Below are 19,208 nucleotides of genomic sequence, written 5' to 3' on the forward strand. Positions count from 1 at the left end.
GTGTTTCTGAATGGTCGTATTTTTCACGGAAAATAAACTAGCATCAGTTGTGTGTGGCAGCGTTTTAAACCTTTATTTGCATGGCATGCTTTCACTTTGAGATTTCCTTCACTGTGTACAATGTTTTGAACTATTCAGTGGATGTATTTCGTCATCAATGCTTTATTAACAGACAAATGTGCCTTTTCTTTTTCTGTGAAATAAATGGTGTGCTTCTGAGGCTACGCTGTAATAAATGAACTGCTGTGGAGCACATAACGTTCATACAAGGTGACTGTGACACAATTTATTTCATTCATGGGCAAAAGTAGTAGTCGTAGCCGCCAGAGTCTCTGTGCACATCAGCTTTGTGTTCAATCAAACAGACACGGACGGATGTCAGCCCGAGTAAGTACATTTGTGAATAAATTGACACAATAACATCATAATCATTATTTAGAAACACTGATGTGGTCGACGGCCAATTTAGTCCAATTTCCCATTTAGGTTCACAATATTTGGAATAATGTGTGCGGCTGAACTTTTACCATCATCTTTGCACAACAGTCAATCAGTTAAAAAAAAAAAAAAAAAAAAAAAAGATCACTGATTCAGTTAAAAGATGGACCAATGTATCTATTTTAAAAACTCATATTTACTCTGTAGTCAACTGCCGCCATAGGGATTGGCCCAGCCTACAAATGGCAAAAATACACATATAATTGATGTTAATTGAAATGCATAGAAAAATAAATACTTTAAATTAAAAAAAAAAAATCCTCCATAAATCGCTGATTAAGACACTACAGTCAATCACCGATTTACAAAATGCAGAATATCCCAATACAGCCAATCAGATCGGCGTAAAGTCTAATAACTGTATGGATGTAAATACACACAAAGCATTAAAATGCTCTTTAAACTCTCTTTAATGACAAATGAGGAGAAGTAAATAAATGTTGCACTGCACACATCTGATTTAACATTAAGTGTTACACAAGCATAAAATTAAACACAAATGTAAAAGTTAAAACAACACATACAAAAAGTAAAAACAACACAACTTTGGGGGGAAAAAAAACAAACAAAAAAACGTAGACTGGTGGTTTGAAAGCTTCATCCTCCCATGATTACGAAATTATGTTGGACAATGAAAATACACCATAGTAAACAATAGACAGTTACTTTTAGATTTTCCATTTTATGACACGTTTTGCCCAAGTTTGATGGAAAACAGTCATTGTGCGAGCGTCATCTGCTCATAGTGTGAGCGATGATTTTTATCGTTGTTTGGGTGCCTGTAAATTATTTTCTATATTTAAGCCTCACTTGTTCGCTAAAAGTGTTTGTCCCCATTCATAGTCCAATATAAGTATGGTTGGGTGTGTTTGTGTGACTGTGGCAAATGACTGATATGCCGTGCAATTTGTATTCATTTTTTTTTTTTTTGCTGTTGTACTGTGATGACAATCTTGGTGCCGTAATGAATTTCTGTTACACCGTATTTATTTTTATTTTTATTTTTTTACTGTGCCTTTGACACCTGTGTGTGTTTGTGTCTAAAAAGTAGGAGTGAAGGGAAAAGCGTCGAACATATTCATCATTCTAATGCTCATTCCAATTCTGATTCATTCCGCCATGTTCGCTTCATTCTGAAATCATTTGTCATCCTCCTGGCCCCGCAACATCCCAGAAACACACGCACACATATACGCATTTATGAATCCGAAAGGAAATTAGTTTTCATCTATTTTGTAATTGATCAGTGTGATGCTGTGTAACCAGCCAATTGACTTTTCTTTTAGCTTATTCACAATCATGATAATTAGAGACTTTAATCTTAGTCATCGCCACCAAATAAATATACTTTAAAACTTTTTCTCCTCTATTGTCACTTGTCACCATTAAAACATGAAGGAGTATGTATTTATGGAAAATTAAGCAATAGTTGAGGGTCTGAAGTGCCTGCCCACCCGAATAGTGAATAGTAAATATTTTGTGAGTGGGATAATTTTTGCCATTTTCAAACGTATATAAATACTGTCATAGCATTGATAAGTGGCTAACTGTGTTAGCAACATATGACAAGTGGCACATTAGCTTTAGCATCCCACATAGAGATTGTGGAATGAAGCGCTAATTCTTGACCCTATTCTTGGGTATTTGGACAGACGCATACTAAGACCCCTGGGAGCAGTTTGAAATTATAGAAGTTGCAGCAGCAAGATGGCCATAAAGTTTCTCAAGTGGGCACTTAACTACAGTTGGGGACCGAAAAACCTCTTGCTAGGCGGCAGTTTAGCAATTTGAAGTAAATATTTTGTGAGTTTGCCATTTTTTGCCATTTTCATAGCATTGATTAGTGGCTAATGGTGTTAGCAACAAATGACAAGTGGCACATTAGCATCAGCATCCCACATAGAGACTGTGGAATGAAGGGGACTGATTTAGAGAGGACTCAAAAAAGGAAGCGGTAATTCTTGACCCTATTCTTGGGTATTTGGACAGACGCATACTAAGACCCCTGGGGGCGGTTTGAAATTATAGAAGTTGCAGCAGCAAGATGGCCATAAAGTTTCTGAAGTTGGCGCTTAACGACAGTTGGGGACAGAAAAACTTCTTGCTAGGTGGCAGTTTAGCAACGCTCGTCGACTGTCAATTTGTGAGTCATGCGTTAGAGAATGAATGATACCAGAAACTATATATGTTTTAATTCAGATCCCACAAAGTGGTCGCTAGTCTTCCTGGGGTCCTCAAAATTAATACAACAAAAACATGCAAATGTTAAAAATACTCCAAATAGGAAAATATAAAAATGTAAAGCAAATAGTAATCAATAGATACTGTTGAGTCAAGCAAACAACCATACAAAAAATAGGAAAATAATCACAAAAGGATAAAATAGTACATACATAAATTTGCAGTCAATACAATTGCATTGCAATTACAATTACAGTGCTGCCATTTCTAGAGCTAGATGGGAGTATATTCCAATCCAAGGTGAGAAAACAGTTCTTATCATCAATTTTATTTTATCAAGTGTAATGTCCTAGGGAAAACCCTAAAAATTCTATCAGTTCTCGGAAAAAATAAAAAATAAAAAAGAGAAACATTGATATGTTTAATTTAGCTTCCACTGTTAGCCATGCTAATTATGACAGACAAATGACAGACTTTTGGGACAACCTGTGCAGTGCAGGGTGGTTAAGTGCAACAGCCAAAGTTTTTCCAGTCATCTGTAACAAGCATGCACAAGCACTTCATGTCAGAATCATATTCAACAAATATTTTTCAAATGTCTTATGGCAATAAACACAGCAATTTTCTTTGAAAACTGTCCCCGTCACAAACACTGACAAACATGCAGCGCTGGGCTGTGATTTCTATCTGTGAAGACTCGCCTACTGCTACAGGTATAATAACTCTGTAAGGTCAGAGTTTTTTCAGTAGCGTCGCAAAACATCTTCGACAAGATTGTCAAGTCAACCCTGCGATTGTTTGTACTGTCAGACAGGAGTACCGTCCCATACTTATCTTAACTTTAGCAGTTAAAAACTTGTTCAAACCAGCAAAGTGCTTTTTTTTTTTTTTTTTGGAGTTCTTGAATGTTTTTCTTTTTTTCTTTGCCGGTATCTTGACACACAAAGGGAATGTCACCGATTTTACGGCCAATGAGAAATGCCGTGTTTTATCACATGATTTTTCACAACAAAAAGACATTTCCGGGTACCAAGTGAGATCCAGCTGCCCTCTACCAAGCCGTCCAATACACTATACGCAGTATGTATATTGTGTTTTACAAAAATGCTCAAGTATATTTACAATTTCATACATACCTGTGGCTAAAAAGCAAAGCCTGGATAATCTCTGTCACTGAAATCACAAGCGCAATCAATGAATGGGGCTATCATTGCCAGCATTATCTCTAAAATCTACACTCGCTGCTTTATTTTTTTGCCTGTTTCCTCCCTTTATCATAATATAGCAACATTGGCTAGGCCAGTCCGCTTTTTCCTTGACAATCGCAACACTTCGTTTTTCAATAAAAACAAATAAAGCACAGTTGAATGTATGTATAAAACGTGTCCCGACGAGAAGAGCAAAGGTACGTGGGGGCAGTCGCTGACTGTAATTTCTTCGCAATTGGTGTGCTGCGGGCATCATGGACTGAAAGTAAGAGGCTGCGCAAAAGTGCACCCGGTTCGAGCTACATGTCACCATCACCATGCTCTTTATAAAAGCCACAAGAATGGCCCCATTTTCCTCGATAAATGTGACACTTATTGTCATTTTATCACCCAGTTACGGCGATATTCCGCTTCACCACATCCCGAAGCTTCTCTATTGCAGTGAGACCTGGTGACATTGCAGGCCATTTAAGCCCACTGACCCCTTTGCCACTCTTAACAAAGTAGTTTGTGACAATCATGCCAAGAAAATCTATCCGCCACTGAATATCCTAAATTGCTCATACAAGCCTTGATGAAATTGACCCAGAATTTCGACTCCCCCATCTTTGCTTGAATCGCTATTCAACGCGCTTCCTATCTTCCAAATGTCATTTGTCATTTTAGAAAGACCTTTGACTTTTTGTCTACTTAAACTAAGTCTGTTTCCCATTAAGAAAGTTAAACGGACTTTCCCTTGAACCTCCAGCATCTCTTTTTGACCATGTCTGGAGAGTGTAGACCAGTGGTTTTTGAGTGTGCTCAGTAGTGAACTTGTGGCTGTTGTGATGGTACGTCGTGATTTCTTGATAATTGTAATCACTTATGTCAAGCAAAAAAAAAAAATAGTCGGACGAATATGTGCAATATGTATAATGTAACGTATGGTGTTCCACAGGGTTCAATTCTGAGGCCTCTGCTGTGTTGATGGTATCTTGGTTCCCTTTTACGAACACAGCAGTGGTTGTTTGAAATTCCAAATAGAGACTTAAGTTGATGATGGGGAATCTTTTTTTTTTTTTTTTTTTTTTATAAAGTGGTTTGGTGAATGCGCATAGGAAAATGGAGGCGTTCAGTGCCTCCAACAAGGTTAGGAACAACTGGTGAAGGCCTATTATGCATTTAAATTTGTTTTAATGAAGAGTTCTAATAGGTATAGCTTATCAAATGCTAGGAAAAATGTGTGATTGGTCTATCAAGTGTGTGTGATGGCATGTTTGGGGAGACTTAGTATGCACGGCTAATTCTTGAGAATGCAGGGACACCAAAAACTTGCAATAACTTTGCATTGTGGAATGTGTTATTAGGGTTGGAACGATACTAATGATACTGCCTGAGTGTTATGGGAAATGTCTCTACCATTTAAAATCTTGTCAAAACTCAATAAATTAGTATGACAGTATCAATTCCAGGAAGCAATTTTGAGTCCACAAAGTATTTTTTTTCCTGTTTTGACCTGAATGCATCTGGACTATATCACGTGTTGACAAGAAAAGTATGAAGGATTCCAACAAATCTTTGGTGATGAACAAATATCGTACCAACCCAAAAAGAAACTCAGTGACGCTTTTTCTCCTTCTGCTATGCTACATTCTTACATGTTTACAGTCATAGCCTCATGTTGTCACGGAGACTGATGACTCACCAAACACCTCTACCTTTCCCTCAAACTCTCTCACCGTGTCCCAATGACATTAACCTACTGTATTCAAGCATTTCTTTTTACAGTATCACACATATTTGTGAATGAAATTGAATATGCATCTAATTACGTGAAAACTCAAGGATTTGAAGTTTATAAGAAACATACTGGAGTCAGATCACCATTGTGTCTTTTTAAGTTGAATAATGACCTGAATAGGGCTGACTCCAGGCTTTTTACAGCTTTATTGGGACAGGGCTGAGCCCCAACCAAGTGGTACAGTTCAGCTCAGTACGGCACGTTTTGGATCGGTAAACCTTGATTGAGGTGATAGTTGCCACGTGCTTGATGCAACGTCACAGTAGCGTGAATTTAACAACAAATGACTTCCAGTATTTTGTAAAATTGTTGTTTTAAGAAAAGTTGTTTGACGTTGTGTCCATTCATTCAGCAGACAGAATTGTGTCTTGGTTCATATTAGGGCTGGGCATCGACACTAATTTCATGAGCTTATTCGAGTTTGATTCACAAGAATTCAGATTCGATTTCGATTTGTTCTGATTTGATTCAGTTCTGTTCAATCCAATATCGATTAATAATGCTGCCATCTGCTGGTGCTTATGTGTCAATAAAATGATACCAAAGCTCCTCTGCCCCTCCCATTGGAAAAAAAAACGGTCTGACGAGTACACTCGGTGATGGCAGTGAATGAAATATACAAACATTTATGGAACATCAATTCTTCTTAATTAAGGACATGATAAAAACTACACAGAGATTTTGCGGAAGCAGTAACTTGCCAAATGATTTAATTTATGTGTTATAATCACTTAAGTTTAACACACGCAAAATGCTATTTTCATAATTGTAATTCACAAATTGTAAATGTAAATTAAAGTGCAATAAGTCAGTTTTTTTCATAAATGTAAGAAAGTACTTTTGAATTCCTGTGAACAATACATGTCAAGAAAACCGCAAGATACAAAAAACATTTAGGTCTTAAAATGTTATTTTATGAGGAATTTATGTGAAAAAGACTTTAAAATAATACGTAATTTTATGGTGGGTTTTTTTTTTATATACCGGTCCATGCAAAGGGTAATCGACATCAATTTATTTTTATTTATTTTTTTAACCCAGCCCTAGTTTGTATACAATGTATACTATACACAATTGTGCAGTGATTAAAATTGGTAGGCATTAAAATTATACCAATCTGAGCTTAACTGTACTGATTGGCGGAAGCTCCTTTTTGAGAGACATTCCGCCCCGCCCGCAACCTCCCCATGCTGCTTGGCTGTGCCTGCATGGTGTTAGTCTTTCTCTTGTCTCGCCCCTGTCGTCCTTCCAGGTTATGGGCTGGTACAGGAGGAGCTGCTGTCTCCGGCCTCCATGCAATACAGTTTGCCTTCTCCTCTTGGTGCAGAGCCCTACTGGCAGGAAGTGTCCAGTCTGGAGTGCGCCCCCATCGCCGCCACAGAAGAAGACACCTTGATGGAGATGTCAGACGTCCAGGTGTGGCCAGCGGGGGTCAGCCCCTCGCTGGTTACGGTGGAGGACTCCTCTTTGGACGGCAGCAGTCGAGCGGACGACTCGGAAGGCGCCACGCTTTCCCTCCCGTGCAGTTTGGGCCGCCCGAGCAGCGGCGCGAGCGGGGCGAGCGGCTCCATCATGGAGCTGGAGGAGGAAGAGGAGGAGGAGGAGGAGGAAGGGGATGTTGAGGAGGAGGAGGCGCCACTGGAGCCGGCGAGCGCGCTGGCCGAAAGGGACCGCGTCAGAGCCAGTGGTGCCGTTCCCAAGGTCAACTTGAATGGCCAGCTGGGAGGTCAGAGGTCGGACGGCAGGAGAGGGGAGGCTCCTGCGCTGGGAGGAGGAGCTAAAAGAGGCGGGGCAGGGCTTGGTTCAGTGGAAGGAATTTGTGTTGTTACAGGCCAGCAGGCGTACGCCCACCCTGAGATGTCCCCGTTGAGTCGAGCGGGCGAGCACAATGGAGACAACCGGTATGTCACGTCTTACTTTTACCCCTTTCACACTGCCTTTGTAGAAAATTGACAAGTCAGGGACGAACCTGTGAAGTCGCCTTTTTTTGCCTGTGCCTTCACATAGGAACCACCAGAGCGGGACATTCCTAAGTGTTAGTCCGGCTTCACAAAGCTGACTTGGCAAACAGCGATTCAATTCTCTTCATTTATGGTACTGCAATCATTCTGCTGGTGCTAAAGCCATTTTTTCAATGTCGACATTTTGGAAAGCTGAGAAATTATCCAGTTTGTCTTCCTTGGGTTCACAGCTGAAGCTAAAAAAAAAATAAAAAATGCTAAAAATAGCCTCAAAGTTTGATGCTATCACCACTATGCTTAATTATTTGGACCGATGTTTGGTGGGTCAATTCACACAAATACCCAGAACCTCCGCAGTGACGCCTCTTCAATTTGCCTGATTTTTATTCCAATGGTAGCTTGTGATGACAAAAGAAAGAATCTGAAATTTGAGCCTCCCAGTTTAAGCGGTTTTCGAGTTATGGCCCTTCACATTTGGTTGTCACGCCCAGTTTTGGCATGCGGGAGTTGCTCACTAAATTTTCAACCATATTTGGAAGCTCTTATTTCTTGTTTTAAGGTAGGTACAGACATGTAAATTGCGATATCTATATTCTGGCCCTATATATCATAATCTGCACTTACAAAGCATAGGTGTGCTATTTTTCTTTTTTTATTTTGTGGGTCCATATCTTGGAAATGTTTTGTGTTGTTGGGGTTTTAGCTAGGGATAAAACAATAACTGTAATATCACGATATTAATATTGCCACAATATATCATCGTCATGCCATATTAATAGCAGCACATCAGTTCAAAAGACTAGATTGTTTTCCATTTGTGCAGTTCCAGCGCACTCTGGCGGTTAATTTATTAGTGCAGTTTAATTTTAATAAGGCATGTTTTAGCCCTGTATGTTTTAAGAGCCACGCAAATGGCCATACAAGGGGAACGTAAGACATATGAGATCCTCCACAAAACAACAGCATTCCAACAGTAACCTGATGTTTTTGGCCGCATGCCCCTTGCTACTTGGGATTGTCACGACGTGAAGAGGTAGGACCCAGACGCAGGATAAGGTAAGCCACAGAGGCAACAGGTTTTATTGCCGGGCAGCAGCAGTCTCCTCTCACACTGAGAGGAGAAAGGGGGAATCAAAAAAGGTGGAGAACAAAAAACGCTCCACTGGGGAGGAAAAAACAGGCAAAAGGTATAGGGGACAACAAAAGGCGCTCCGCTAGGGAGGAAAAAGGCTCAAGGCAAAAAGGGGTAACTCAAGGCGCTCCGCTGGGGAGGACAAGGCACAAAAACAAGACAAGGCACAAAAACAAGGCAAGACAATAAGGTACCGGGAACAAGGACTCGAGGACTGTGGGACGCTTCCATGCACTGACTGTGTGTGACACTTCGGCCACGGAGGGGAGAATGCAGGTGGCTTTTATTGTCTTGGTTGATTGGTGGCAGGTGGACATGATCATGGGCGGGGACCGGTAATTAGTGAACTGCAGGAAGGGCAAGTGACCTGGGGTGCGAAGGGAATCAGAAATTCAAAATAAAACAGGAAACATGACTATGACAATAAAAGCATGGCCTGTCACGCAGGTGGCGGCGTGACAGTACCCCCCCCTCAATGGCCGGCTCCTGACGGCCATCCGACCCAAAGAGTCCAAAAACAAGGGCGGGCGGAAGGGGGCACGGAGGTGGGAACACGGCCCACCCATCCGTACAGACAAAAAGCAGTTCAGGAGGGCGTCCTCGACGCCCGACAAGAGAGTCCCAGCGGGGCCAGTCAGGAGGGCGTCCTCGACGCCCGACAAGGAGCCGAGGTGGCGGCGGGGTGTTCGCCGCCAGATGAGGAGCAGGAGGCGGCCGCTGGCCGGGCGCCGCCGGAACTGGTGCAGGCGATGGCGGCCGCTGGCCGGGCGCCGCCGGAACTGGTGCAAGAGGAGGCGGCCGCTGGCTGGGCGCCGCCGGTCGAGGAACCGGAGGTGGCGACCGCAATCCATGCGCCGCCTGACGAGGAACAGGAAGTAGCGGCCCAGGCGAAGCGGCCAGGGGCTGCGGCGGCAGCGGCCCAGGCGAAGCGGCCAGGGGCTGCGGCGGCAGCGGCCCAGGCGAAGCGGCCAGGGGCTGCGGCGGCAGCGGCCCAGGCGAAGCGGCCAGGGACTGCGGCGGCAGCGGCCCAGGCGAAGCGGCCAGGGGCTGCGGCGGCAGCGGCACAGGCGAAGCGGCCAGGGGCTGCGGCACAGGCGAAGCGGCCAGGGGCTCCGGCGGCAGCGGCACAGGCGAAGCGGCCAGGGGCTGCGGCGGCAGCGGCACAGGCGAAGCGGCCAGGGGCTGCGGCGGCAGCGGCACAGGCGAAGCGGCCAGGGGCTGCGGCGGCAGCGGCACAGGCGAAGCGGCCAGGGGCTGCGGCGGCAGCGGCACAGGCGAAGCGGCCAGGGGCTGCGGCGGCAGCGGCACAGGCGAAGCGGCCAGGGGCTGCGGCGGCAGCGGCACAGGCGAAGCGGCCAGGGGGTGCAGCGGCAGCGGCACAGGCGGAGCGGCCAGGGGGTGCGGCGGCAGCGGCACAGGCGAAGCGGCCAGGGGCTGCGGCGGCAGCGGCACAGGCGAAGCGGCCAGGGGCTGCGGCGGCAGTAGACAAGGTTCCGGAGCGAGAGGCTGCAGCAAACGAGGTTCAGGAGCGAGAGGCTCCAGCAGACGAGGTTCAGGAGCGAGAGGCTCCAGCAGACGAGGTTCAGGAGCGAGAGGCTCCAGCAGACGAGGTTCAGGAGCGAGAGGCTCCAGCAGACGAGGTTCAGGAGCGAGAGGCTCCAGCAGACGAGGTTCAGGAGCGAGAGGCTCCAGCAGACGAGGTTCAGGAGCGAGAGGCTCCAGCAGACGAGGTTCAGGAGCGAGAGGCTCCAGCAGACGAGGTTCAGGAGCGAGAGGCTCCAGCAGACGAGGTTCAGGAGCCAGAGGCTGCAGCAGACGAAGTTCAGGAGCCAGAGGCTGCAGCAGACGAAGTTCAGGAGCGAGAGGCTGCAGCAGACGAGGTTCAGGGGCGAGAGGCTGCAGCAGACGAGGTTCGGGGTTCTGAGGCCAGTCCGACCCTTCACCCCAGTCGCCACGGTCCAAAGCCATCAACTCTTTTATCTCTGCAATGACTCGGGCGATGTCTTCAAGCCTCTGCCAGGTCTCCAAGTTGGACACTCCCGCTGGGTCCATGCTGGCCGAAGTGTACTGTCACGACGAGGTAAGGTAGGACCCAGACGCAGGATAAGGTAGGCCACAGAGGCAACAGGTTTTATTGCCGGGCAGCAGCAGTCTCCTCTCACACTGAGAGGAGAAAGGGGGAATCAAAAAAGGTGGAGAACAAAAAACGCTCCACTGGGGAGGAAAAAACAGGCAAAAGGTATAGGGGACAACAAAAGGCGCTCCGCTAGGGAGGAAAAAGGCTCAAGGCAAAAAGGGGTAACTCAAGGCGCTCCGCTGGGGAGGACAAGGCACAAAAACAAGACAAGGCACAAAAACAAGGCAAGACAATAAGGTACCGGGAACAAGGACTCGAGGACTGTGGGACGCTTCCATGCACTGACTGTGTGTGACACTTCGGCCACGGAGGGGAGAATGCAGGTGGCTTTTATTGTCTTGGTTGATTGGTGGCAGGTGGACATGATCATGGGCGGGGACCGGTAATTAGTGAACTGCAGGAAGGGCAAGTGACCTGGGGTGCGAAGGGAATCAGAAATTCAAAATAAAACAGGAAACATGACTATGACAATAAAAGCATGGCCTGTCACGCAGGTGGCGGCGTGACAGGGATCATCAATCTCCGCCTGTAATTTGTTGGTGATGGTGCAGTTTCTCTCGTTTAATCGAGTGGTGACGGACTTACCATGTATGTTTTGGGTGGGGGTGGGAGCAAGCCGTATTACCTCGAGAATCCCTCTGTGGTCCTTCCTAGATAGGCAGTGTGAATGGGGCTCATAGTCATACTCCAAATATCTCTCCTTCCACTACTCACTTTCTTTTTTTTATTCCCTTCGTATGTTAGGTTGGTCGGGGGCGGAGCTTTTCAACCCTACCTACCCGACAAGGATTCCCTGCAGGGCTGGGTGGGCTCAGTATCATCGGGACGTGACAACAGCGCGCCGGGCCTCCACGCCGCCCAAGAGGCTCTGCTGACTCCGGTTTGTGACACAGCTTACTCACATGTGCTGCGTGGGCGCCTCTTGCAGGGCAAGGGGCTGGGCTTCTCTCCCCACGAGACGGGGAAACATGCGTGGGAACAGGAGTGGAGGCGGGGCAAGGTCAGGTTGAGGCCGACGACACGCCGCTTTTTTGGAGTGGGAACATCTTTTGCATGATTTATTGTTTTCTTTTTTTTTTCTTTTTTTTTTGAATGAGGCGATGGGAAGTCAGCCATGTAGTTAGATACTGTTGTATTCAAATTAACAGCGGTGTGTTTCGAAAACTGTGAAAATGTTTCTCATACTCTGGATTTCAATCGTTACCTTTCAAAACATTTTCCAAGTAGTTTTTTCCCCCGAGCTTTAACTTGCTTAATTAATAATAAATAAATACATACCGGTACATAAATATTTTAGAGTATATATAGTGCTGAAAATAGGTTTTTCCTCAGGTGAAAGAAAATGGCCTCCCCTTTATCAAAACATGTATGTATTCAACTTTGCACCGATTTGATTGGCTGGATCGGCAATAATTTAACATTTTAGGCAAAACTGGTGATCGGTTGTAATGTCTTAATTTGCCTGATCGATCAATGATGTCATTGATTGGCTTTTTTTTTTTTTTTTTTTTTTTTTTCCCATGCATTCCTATTTATGGCGCGGGCCGGTCTCTATCTCCCGCGAATGGTGGCGGTCAACTATAGAGTGTATATATAAATGTTTTTTAAATATAGATATATTGCTCCATCTTTTGATCGCTTTTTTCAAACTCGTTGAAAGGTGATAAGCTGAAAAATCGTGATCACGCAAACACTAATGTAAATACTCATGTAGAGTTTTATGGGTGAGGCAGACAAACTAAAAATATTTGCAGCTTGGAAGCTACTAGTACCATGGATCAAGTTAAATCCTAAAAAATAATATCCAAAGTTCAATAATTTGACAGAATTGAGTAATCGCCCTACCAGGGTGTCTACTAAAATATTTGTTGAACATTACTCACTTTTTTAAAACTCTGTTATTTTGAATACAACAGTATGTGATCATCAATAGCTTTAGTCTCATTTAACAGCGCTCATCAATAGCTTTAGTCTCATTTAACAGCGCTCATCAAAATGGATCATTTTGATGACGTCACGGCACTTGTTGATCCGAAAAATGTGTTGTGCGGACGGTGCAACACATGGTTAAAAGTCTGACATTTTCTTCCTTAATTTAGAATTTCTACTAAACACTTTATTGCTGCCTAAAAAGAAAGTTCTGTATTCATGTTTGCATTCTTCTACTTATGCAGAGAGAGGAGAAAGAGGACAATGCTGCTGACGAACACGGGAGTGTGCTTAATCGAAAGGTGAGTGCATTTGTATGGGTTAAAAAAATCATATTAAAGAGACAGAGCTTTTTATAATGGATCAAAGATTCCTGCAAAAATACTAGTACATAAGGTGAGAAATTAACAAAAGCCAGCATCCAAATTGGTTAGATGCATGTTGCCCCCATCAGCAGCCAACAAAACATTTTGTTATCTTTATCCTAAAGTGATTTGAACTCTTCCGCCTTCTGAGTAGTCACACCAGGTGCATTGAGAGTCGGCCTGGCCGGCGGGCGTCACAAGTTCTATTTCGTCCCTCCCGACCGCCAGAAGGCGGTGCTTTAAGCACTGAATGTTCCTTTCGCGCATGCGCAGTTCGAGTAATGCATACCAAATTAGTCACCTGTGACCCCTGGGTGACCCTAGAAGGGTATAAGTTCCGGTGTCACCCAAGGTTCGTTTCCTCTTTTCTTCTCGCGTGGCGTATGCATACGACACATTTTCGAAGAGTGTAAGAATTGGGATTTGTATTTATCCTCTTGACCGCGCCGCTTGGAGCCTTGTGACCGGATCGGTCGGAGCTGCGTAGTTCGCCCTCCAAAGGCTGCGGCGACGGTGTTTTTCTTTCCTTCGTTTGTGACCCGACGTGGTCGCGTATTCTAACCTCCCGTGGGGTAAGGTTATTGACTACTTGTCGTCTTATTTCCGCGTTTACTGCGGTGTTTTGAGTTTTTTGTGTGGCTAGCCTCGCGTTAGCGCCCTGGCTACCACGGCTCGTGGTCTACCCTAAATTTTTCCTCCGCTGGCTTTGGCAGCGTTAGCGCTTCTCTCGGTTTATTAGCGCCGCTTTCTCCGACGGTGTTGCCGTTTGGTTGTTGCTTTTCCTTTTTTGTGCCTTTGCTGGTGAGGGCAGCGTCAGCGTTCCCGCTCCCAGCTTACGGCGTCGCGTTTTTCGCTCGATTGTTTGTCTTACTTACTTTGTGCGTGTCCCGCCTGCGGTGCGCACCTGGCTTGAGCTGTGCAGGTGGCGTTCGCGCCCCTTCTCCCAGCTTGTCGCCGCTTTCGCGACTGCTGTCTGCCCCTCCCGCCCGCCGGCCGCTCCGTGTGCGTCTGCTGCGCAGGTGGCGTTCGCGCGCCTTCCCTCAGCTTATCGCTACTATTGACAACTGGCTGTCTGCCCCCGCCCTCCGTCGGCTGCTCGGTGTGCGTCTGCTGTGCAGGTGGCGTTCGCGCCCCCTTCCCTCGGCTTATCGCTGCTTTACCGGCTTACTGTTTGCCCCGACCCACGCGTCGGCTGCTCGGTGTGGGTCTGCTGTGCAGGTGGCGCTCGCGCCCCCTTCCCTCAGCTTTCCGCTCATCACTGCTTGGGCCTCCTTGTGTTCACAATGGAGGACTCCCATTGCTGCGTGGACTGTGGTATCCTCTTTGAGGCCTCCGATGTCCTGGACGATCGCTGCCCGAGGTGTCTTGTTTCTGACCGTGCCGGGGATGGCCGGGCCTGCAGTCCTGGTGTCAGTGACCCCAGTCCACTGGGTCATCTGTCGTCCTCCCAACCGAGGCGCCGGAAACGTCTCGGTGTGCCCTCTGCTGTACATGCCCCCCCCAGGAAAAGGGCGGCGCAGCGACGACTTGCTTCGGAGGTTGGGCACCTTCAGGCTGAGCTGGCAAAGGTGAGATCTCTTCTGCAGGACCGTCACCCTCCCACACTTACGGGGGGGCCGGGACCACCTGCCCTGCCCATGCCGCGACCATCCACCCCGCCCATGCCAGTGCTTCCTCCTGAGGAGGACGCCATTTCCTTGGCAGCTTCGGCTTCCTTTTTTAATGACGACGACCGTGACCCGGTGTCTGTGGTTTTGGGACCAAACTCTCCAGCGTCCGCTCAGAGTTCGTCCAGTGAGGCGGGGGATAGTTCTATACGGGCTGTCCTGCGCAATGCCTTGGACCTCCTGCATTTGGAGGTGCCTCCACAGGCTCAATCGGCGTCTGAGAGCGCTTTCTTCCGGCGCAGGCGCCCTTCCTCGGCTTTTTCTGTCCCCGCGTCTGATGACTATCTGCGGGAACTACATGCTTGCTGGAGGGATCCTGGGGCTCTCTCCCGTCCTTCGGCTGATGGCCGTGATTTAGCATCTATGCACGGTGCTGCTAGTGTTGGCTTGGACCGGATGCCTGCTGTGGAGCCAGCTGTCGCATCCCTCATTGTGTCCCCGGAGGAGACCCTTCGGCCATCTGTGCGATGTCCTCGACCCCAATGTCGTGTGACTGACGACCTTCTCACACGGGCCTATGGCGCTGGTGCACGTGCTGGCCGCATTGGGAACTCTTTGGCTCACCTCATGCTTGCTCTCTCTACATCCCTGCAAGCGGACAGCGTGGAGGCTGCTGTGTCCTTCAGTGATGCAGCCCTCCAGGCTTTTGCCCTCATGACTAGGGAACACGGCCGACTCATGTCCTTCCTAGTGCAGGCGCGCCGCCAGGTGTGGCTAGCGCAGTCCCCCTTGTCGGAGGCCTCTAGGAGGGCCCTCCGTGGTGTTCCTGTGGAGCCGGGGGAGCTTTTTGGTTCTGCCGCTGTGGGTGCACTGGAAAGGACGGTTAAGGCTCATGAAACCAGGAAGCAGCTTTCCAGCCTCAACAGGGCCCTGCCTCCCCAACAGGGTAGGCCTGGGGCACCCTCTGCTTTTCATCGCTTTCCTCAGCCCCGACCTGCCGAGGCTTATGGCACCCGGCGACCCCCGCAGAGGCCCGCCGTGGGTTTTCACTCCTCCGCCCGCTTGCCTTCAGGGCAACCACGGGCTGCAGGCCCCACCCGCCGTCCCTCTCGGGCCCCTAGGGGCCGGAGGGGCAGGGACTGAGGCCTTGGGGCCGGCCGTCGGACATTTTTCCCACCAGCAGCTCAGTTACTGGGCTGCTCGTGCCTCAGACCCATGGGTGGTCTCCATCTTGACCCACGGGTACGAGCTGCAGTTCCGACGCCGGCCTCCTGCTTCCTGTCGGGTCAGGATGACTCTCATCGCCGACCCGGCAAAAGCCTCAGCTCTGGACCAGGAGCTGTCCACCCTCCTGGCCAAGGACGCGATCGAGGCCGTGGACCCCCTGGCACAGCCCGGGGGCTTCTACTCGACGTACTTCCTTGTCCCAAAGAAGACCGGTGGATACCGTCCGATACTGGACCTGAGGGGGCTCAACAGACATCTCAAGGTATTGCCATTCCACATGCTAACCACGAACGACGTCTTGCAGTCGCTCGCCCAGGGGGAGTGGTTCACGTCTATAGACCTGAAGGACGCCTACTTCCACGTCCCCATCGCACCTCGACACCGTCGATTTCTCCGTTTTGCCTACAAAGGCCGTCACTGGCAGTTCCGTGTGCTCCCTTTCGGGCTCTCCCTCGCTCCGCGGGTCTTCACTCGGTTTGTGAGGGCTGCTCTGGCGCCCCTGCAGTCTGTGGGCATGAAGGTGCTGCCGTACCTCGACGACTGGCTCCTCTGCGCGCCGTCGCGGGCTCAGGTGATCCGGGACACCGCCGATCTCCTGTCTCATGTGGCCCGGTTGGGTATCAGGGTCAACTTGCCCAAGTCCTCTCTGGTCCCCTCTCAGCGGACGGACTTCATTGGTGTGACGTTGGACACCACGGTTATGAGAGCCCACCCGTCTCCTCACCGAGTCGACGATGTTCTTCGCCTCCTCGCGCACTTTCGAGGGGGCAGGCTGTTGCCTTACGTCGCCTACTTGCGGCTTTTGGGCAAGCTGACGTCCATGACGGCTGTGGTCCCGTTGGGCCTGCTGACACTGCGCCCACTACAGAGGTGGCTGAACGGCTTCCACTTGGACGCCAAGTGGCACCGCCACCGGAGGCTCAGGGTGTCCCGTCGGTGCCTCCTTGCCCTGGCACCTTGGAGGGAGAGGGCTTTTCTATTGAGCGGCGTCCCGCTGGGTGTGGCCCCGGCCCGCCGCGAAACAGTCACCACGGATGCCAGCCTCACGGGCTGGGGTGCTGTCTGGCAGCACAGGACGGCTCAGGGAATTTGGTCTGTGCGCGACAGGGCCGATCACATCAATGTGCTGGAGCTTCGGGCGGTGCACTTGGCACTCATGCACTTCTTGCCATACCTGAGCGGACGGCATGTTCTCATACGGTCGGACAACACCACGACCGTGTTTCACATAAACCATCAGGGCGGCGTCAGGTCCGCCCGTCTATTGGAGATCTCCCAGCTCCTTCTCAGGTGGGCTGCTCCCCGTCTGGCCAGTCTACGGGCCACCTATCTGCCGGGGGTTCGGAACCAGCTCGCGGACTCTCTCTCCCGTCGGGGTCCTCCTCCGGGAGAGTGGCGCCTCCACCCAGAGGTGGTGCGCATGATTTGGAGCTGCTTCGGCACGGCGGAGGTCGATCTCTTCGCCTCCGAGGCCTCGACCCACTGCCCACTTTGGTTTTCCCTGAACGAGGCCACCAGCCCTCTGGGTCTGGATGCACTGGCGCAGCCGTGGCCGGAGTGCCTTCTCTACGCCTTTCCGCCGCTCCCTCTGATATGGCTGACGCTTCAGAGAGTTCTTCAGGAGGGTCACACGCTCTTGCTGGTCGCCCCCTTCTGGCCGGCCCGGACGTGGTTCCCCCTGCTCCGTCAACTGTGCTCCGGCGAGCCGTGGCGTCTCCCCGACAGGGAGGACCTGTTGTCTCAACAGGGAGGTCGGGTTTGGCATCCCGACCCTCGGCGCCTTCGCTTGTGTGTTTGGCCACTGAGGGGCCCCAACCGCTGCTGACCGGCTGTACAGAGTCTGTCACACGGACCATTCTTAATGCGAGGGCACCGTCCACTCGGCTACAGTATGCCAACAGGTGGAAGTTGTTTGTGGCATGGTGCGGAGAACACGGGGTGGACCCTGCTTCATGTTCCATCCCCACCATCCTGGATTTCTTGCAGTCCCTCCTGGATAAGGGCAGGTCTCAGTCGACGCTGAAGGTGTATGTGGCAGCTATTTCTGCCCGGCATGTTGGTGCTGATGGCGGTTCCGTGGGGCGCCATGGGTTGGTGTCCTTGTTCCTCAGAGGGGCTCTGCGTCTTCGTCCCCGCCCGGCCCCTCGGGTTCCGGCGTGGGATCTGCAGTTGGTGCTGGACGGCCTGTGCAGGCCTCCCTTTGAGCCCCTGGCGGGGGCAGACCTTCTGTGGGTGTCGCGCAAGACTGCACTCTTGCTCGCCGTTGCCTCCGCCAAGCGCGTCAGCGACCTACACGCTTTATCGGTTAGCCCTGATTGCCTGCGATGGCACCCGGATGGCGCCGGCGTCACTCTGTGGCCGAACACTGCCTTCATTCCCAAGGTGTTGTCTGGCTCTCGTTCTAACCAGCCTCTACGGCTTAAACGTTATGTACCCACTCCTGCTGATGGTGGGGACAGGCCGGAGCTCTTGTGTCCGGTGAGAGCCTTGCAGTGTTACATTGACGCTACGGCGGGCTTTCGTACGTCTGCCCAGCTTTTTGTTTGTTATGGTGGTCCTACCAAGGGCTCCGCTCTCTCCAAGCAGCGCTTGTCTCACTGGGTCGTGGATGCCATTCGCCATTCCTACCTGCTGTCGGGCCGCCCCCTGCCGTCAGGGGTGCGCTGTCACTCCACCAGGAGCGTTGCCACGTCCTGGGCCGCCCTGAGGGGTGTTTCCCTGGAGGATATCTGTGCTGCTGCCTCATGGGCAACGCCTTGCACCTTCTCCAGGTTTTATAGCGTGGATGTCACCTCTCCCCATCCGCTTGGCGTGATCTTGGGTCCTGCTGGGGCTTCTCAGTGAGGTTTGTGTCTGAGATCCCTCGCGACTACGCCGGTATTAGTCATTCAGTGCTTAAAGCACCGCCTTCTGGCGGTCGGGAGGGACGAAATAGAACGAAAGTTACAACTGTAACTACGGTACTATGAGTCCCGGACGACCGCCAGGGCGTCCTGTCGCTCGGAATCCTCGTGTTCACGCGAGAAGATTCCGTAGGAAACGAACCTTGGGTGACACCGGAACTTATACCCTTCTAGGGTCACCCAGGGGTCACAGGTGACTAATTTGGTATGCATTACTCGAACTGCGCATGCGCGAAAGGAACATTCAGTGCTTAAAGCACCGCCCTGGCGGTCGTCCGGG

General features: G+C 49.6%; 1 protein-coding gene across 13 annotated transcripts in view; it reads left to right on the forward strand.

Annotated features, from left to right (window-relative positions):
• LOC144002689 (uncharacterized) overlaps positions 1-19,208 on the forward strand; it is a 119,543-nt gene that overhangs the window by 94,861 nt on the left and 5,474 nt on the right. For 4 of the 13 annotated variants that reach the window (XM_077498117.1, XM_077498116.1, XM_077498119.1 and 1 more), the window contains 3 exons: positions 6,920-7,568; positions 11,642-11,897; positions 13,072-13,128. In XM_077498117.1, coding sequence (XP_077354243.1) covers positions 6,920-7,568; positions 11,642-11,897; positions 13,072-13,128 — 962 coding nt within the window. Of the gene's footprint in view, positions 1-6,919; positions 7,569-11,641; positions 11,898-13,071; positions 13,129-19,208 lie in introns of those variants that run through there. The other 9 variants (XM_077498121.1, XM_077498122.1, XM_077498124.1 and 6 more) reach the window with 6 other exon arrangements.

Source organism: Festucalex cinctus, chromosome 15 (assembly GCF_051991245.1).
Source record: "Festucalex cinctus isolate MCC-2025b chromosome 15, RoL_Fcin_1.0, whole genome shotgun sequence".
Lineage (NCBI taxonomy): Eukaryota > Metazoa > Chordata > Actinopteri > Syngnathiformes > Syngnathidae > Festucalex > Festucalex cinctus.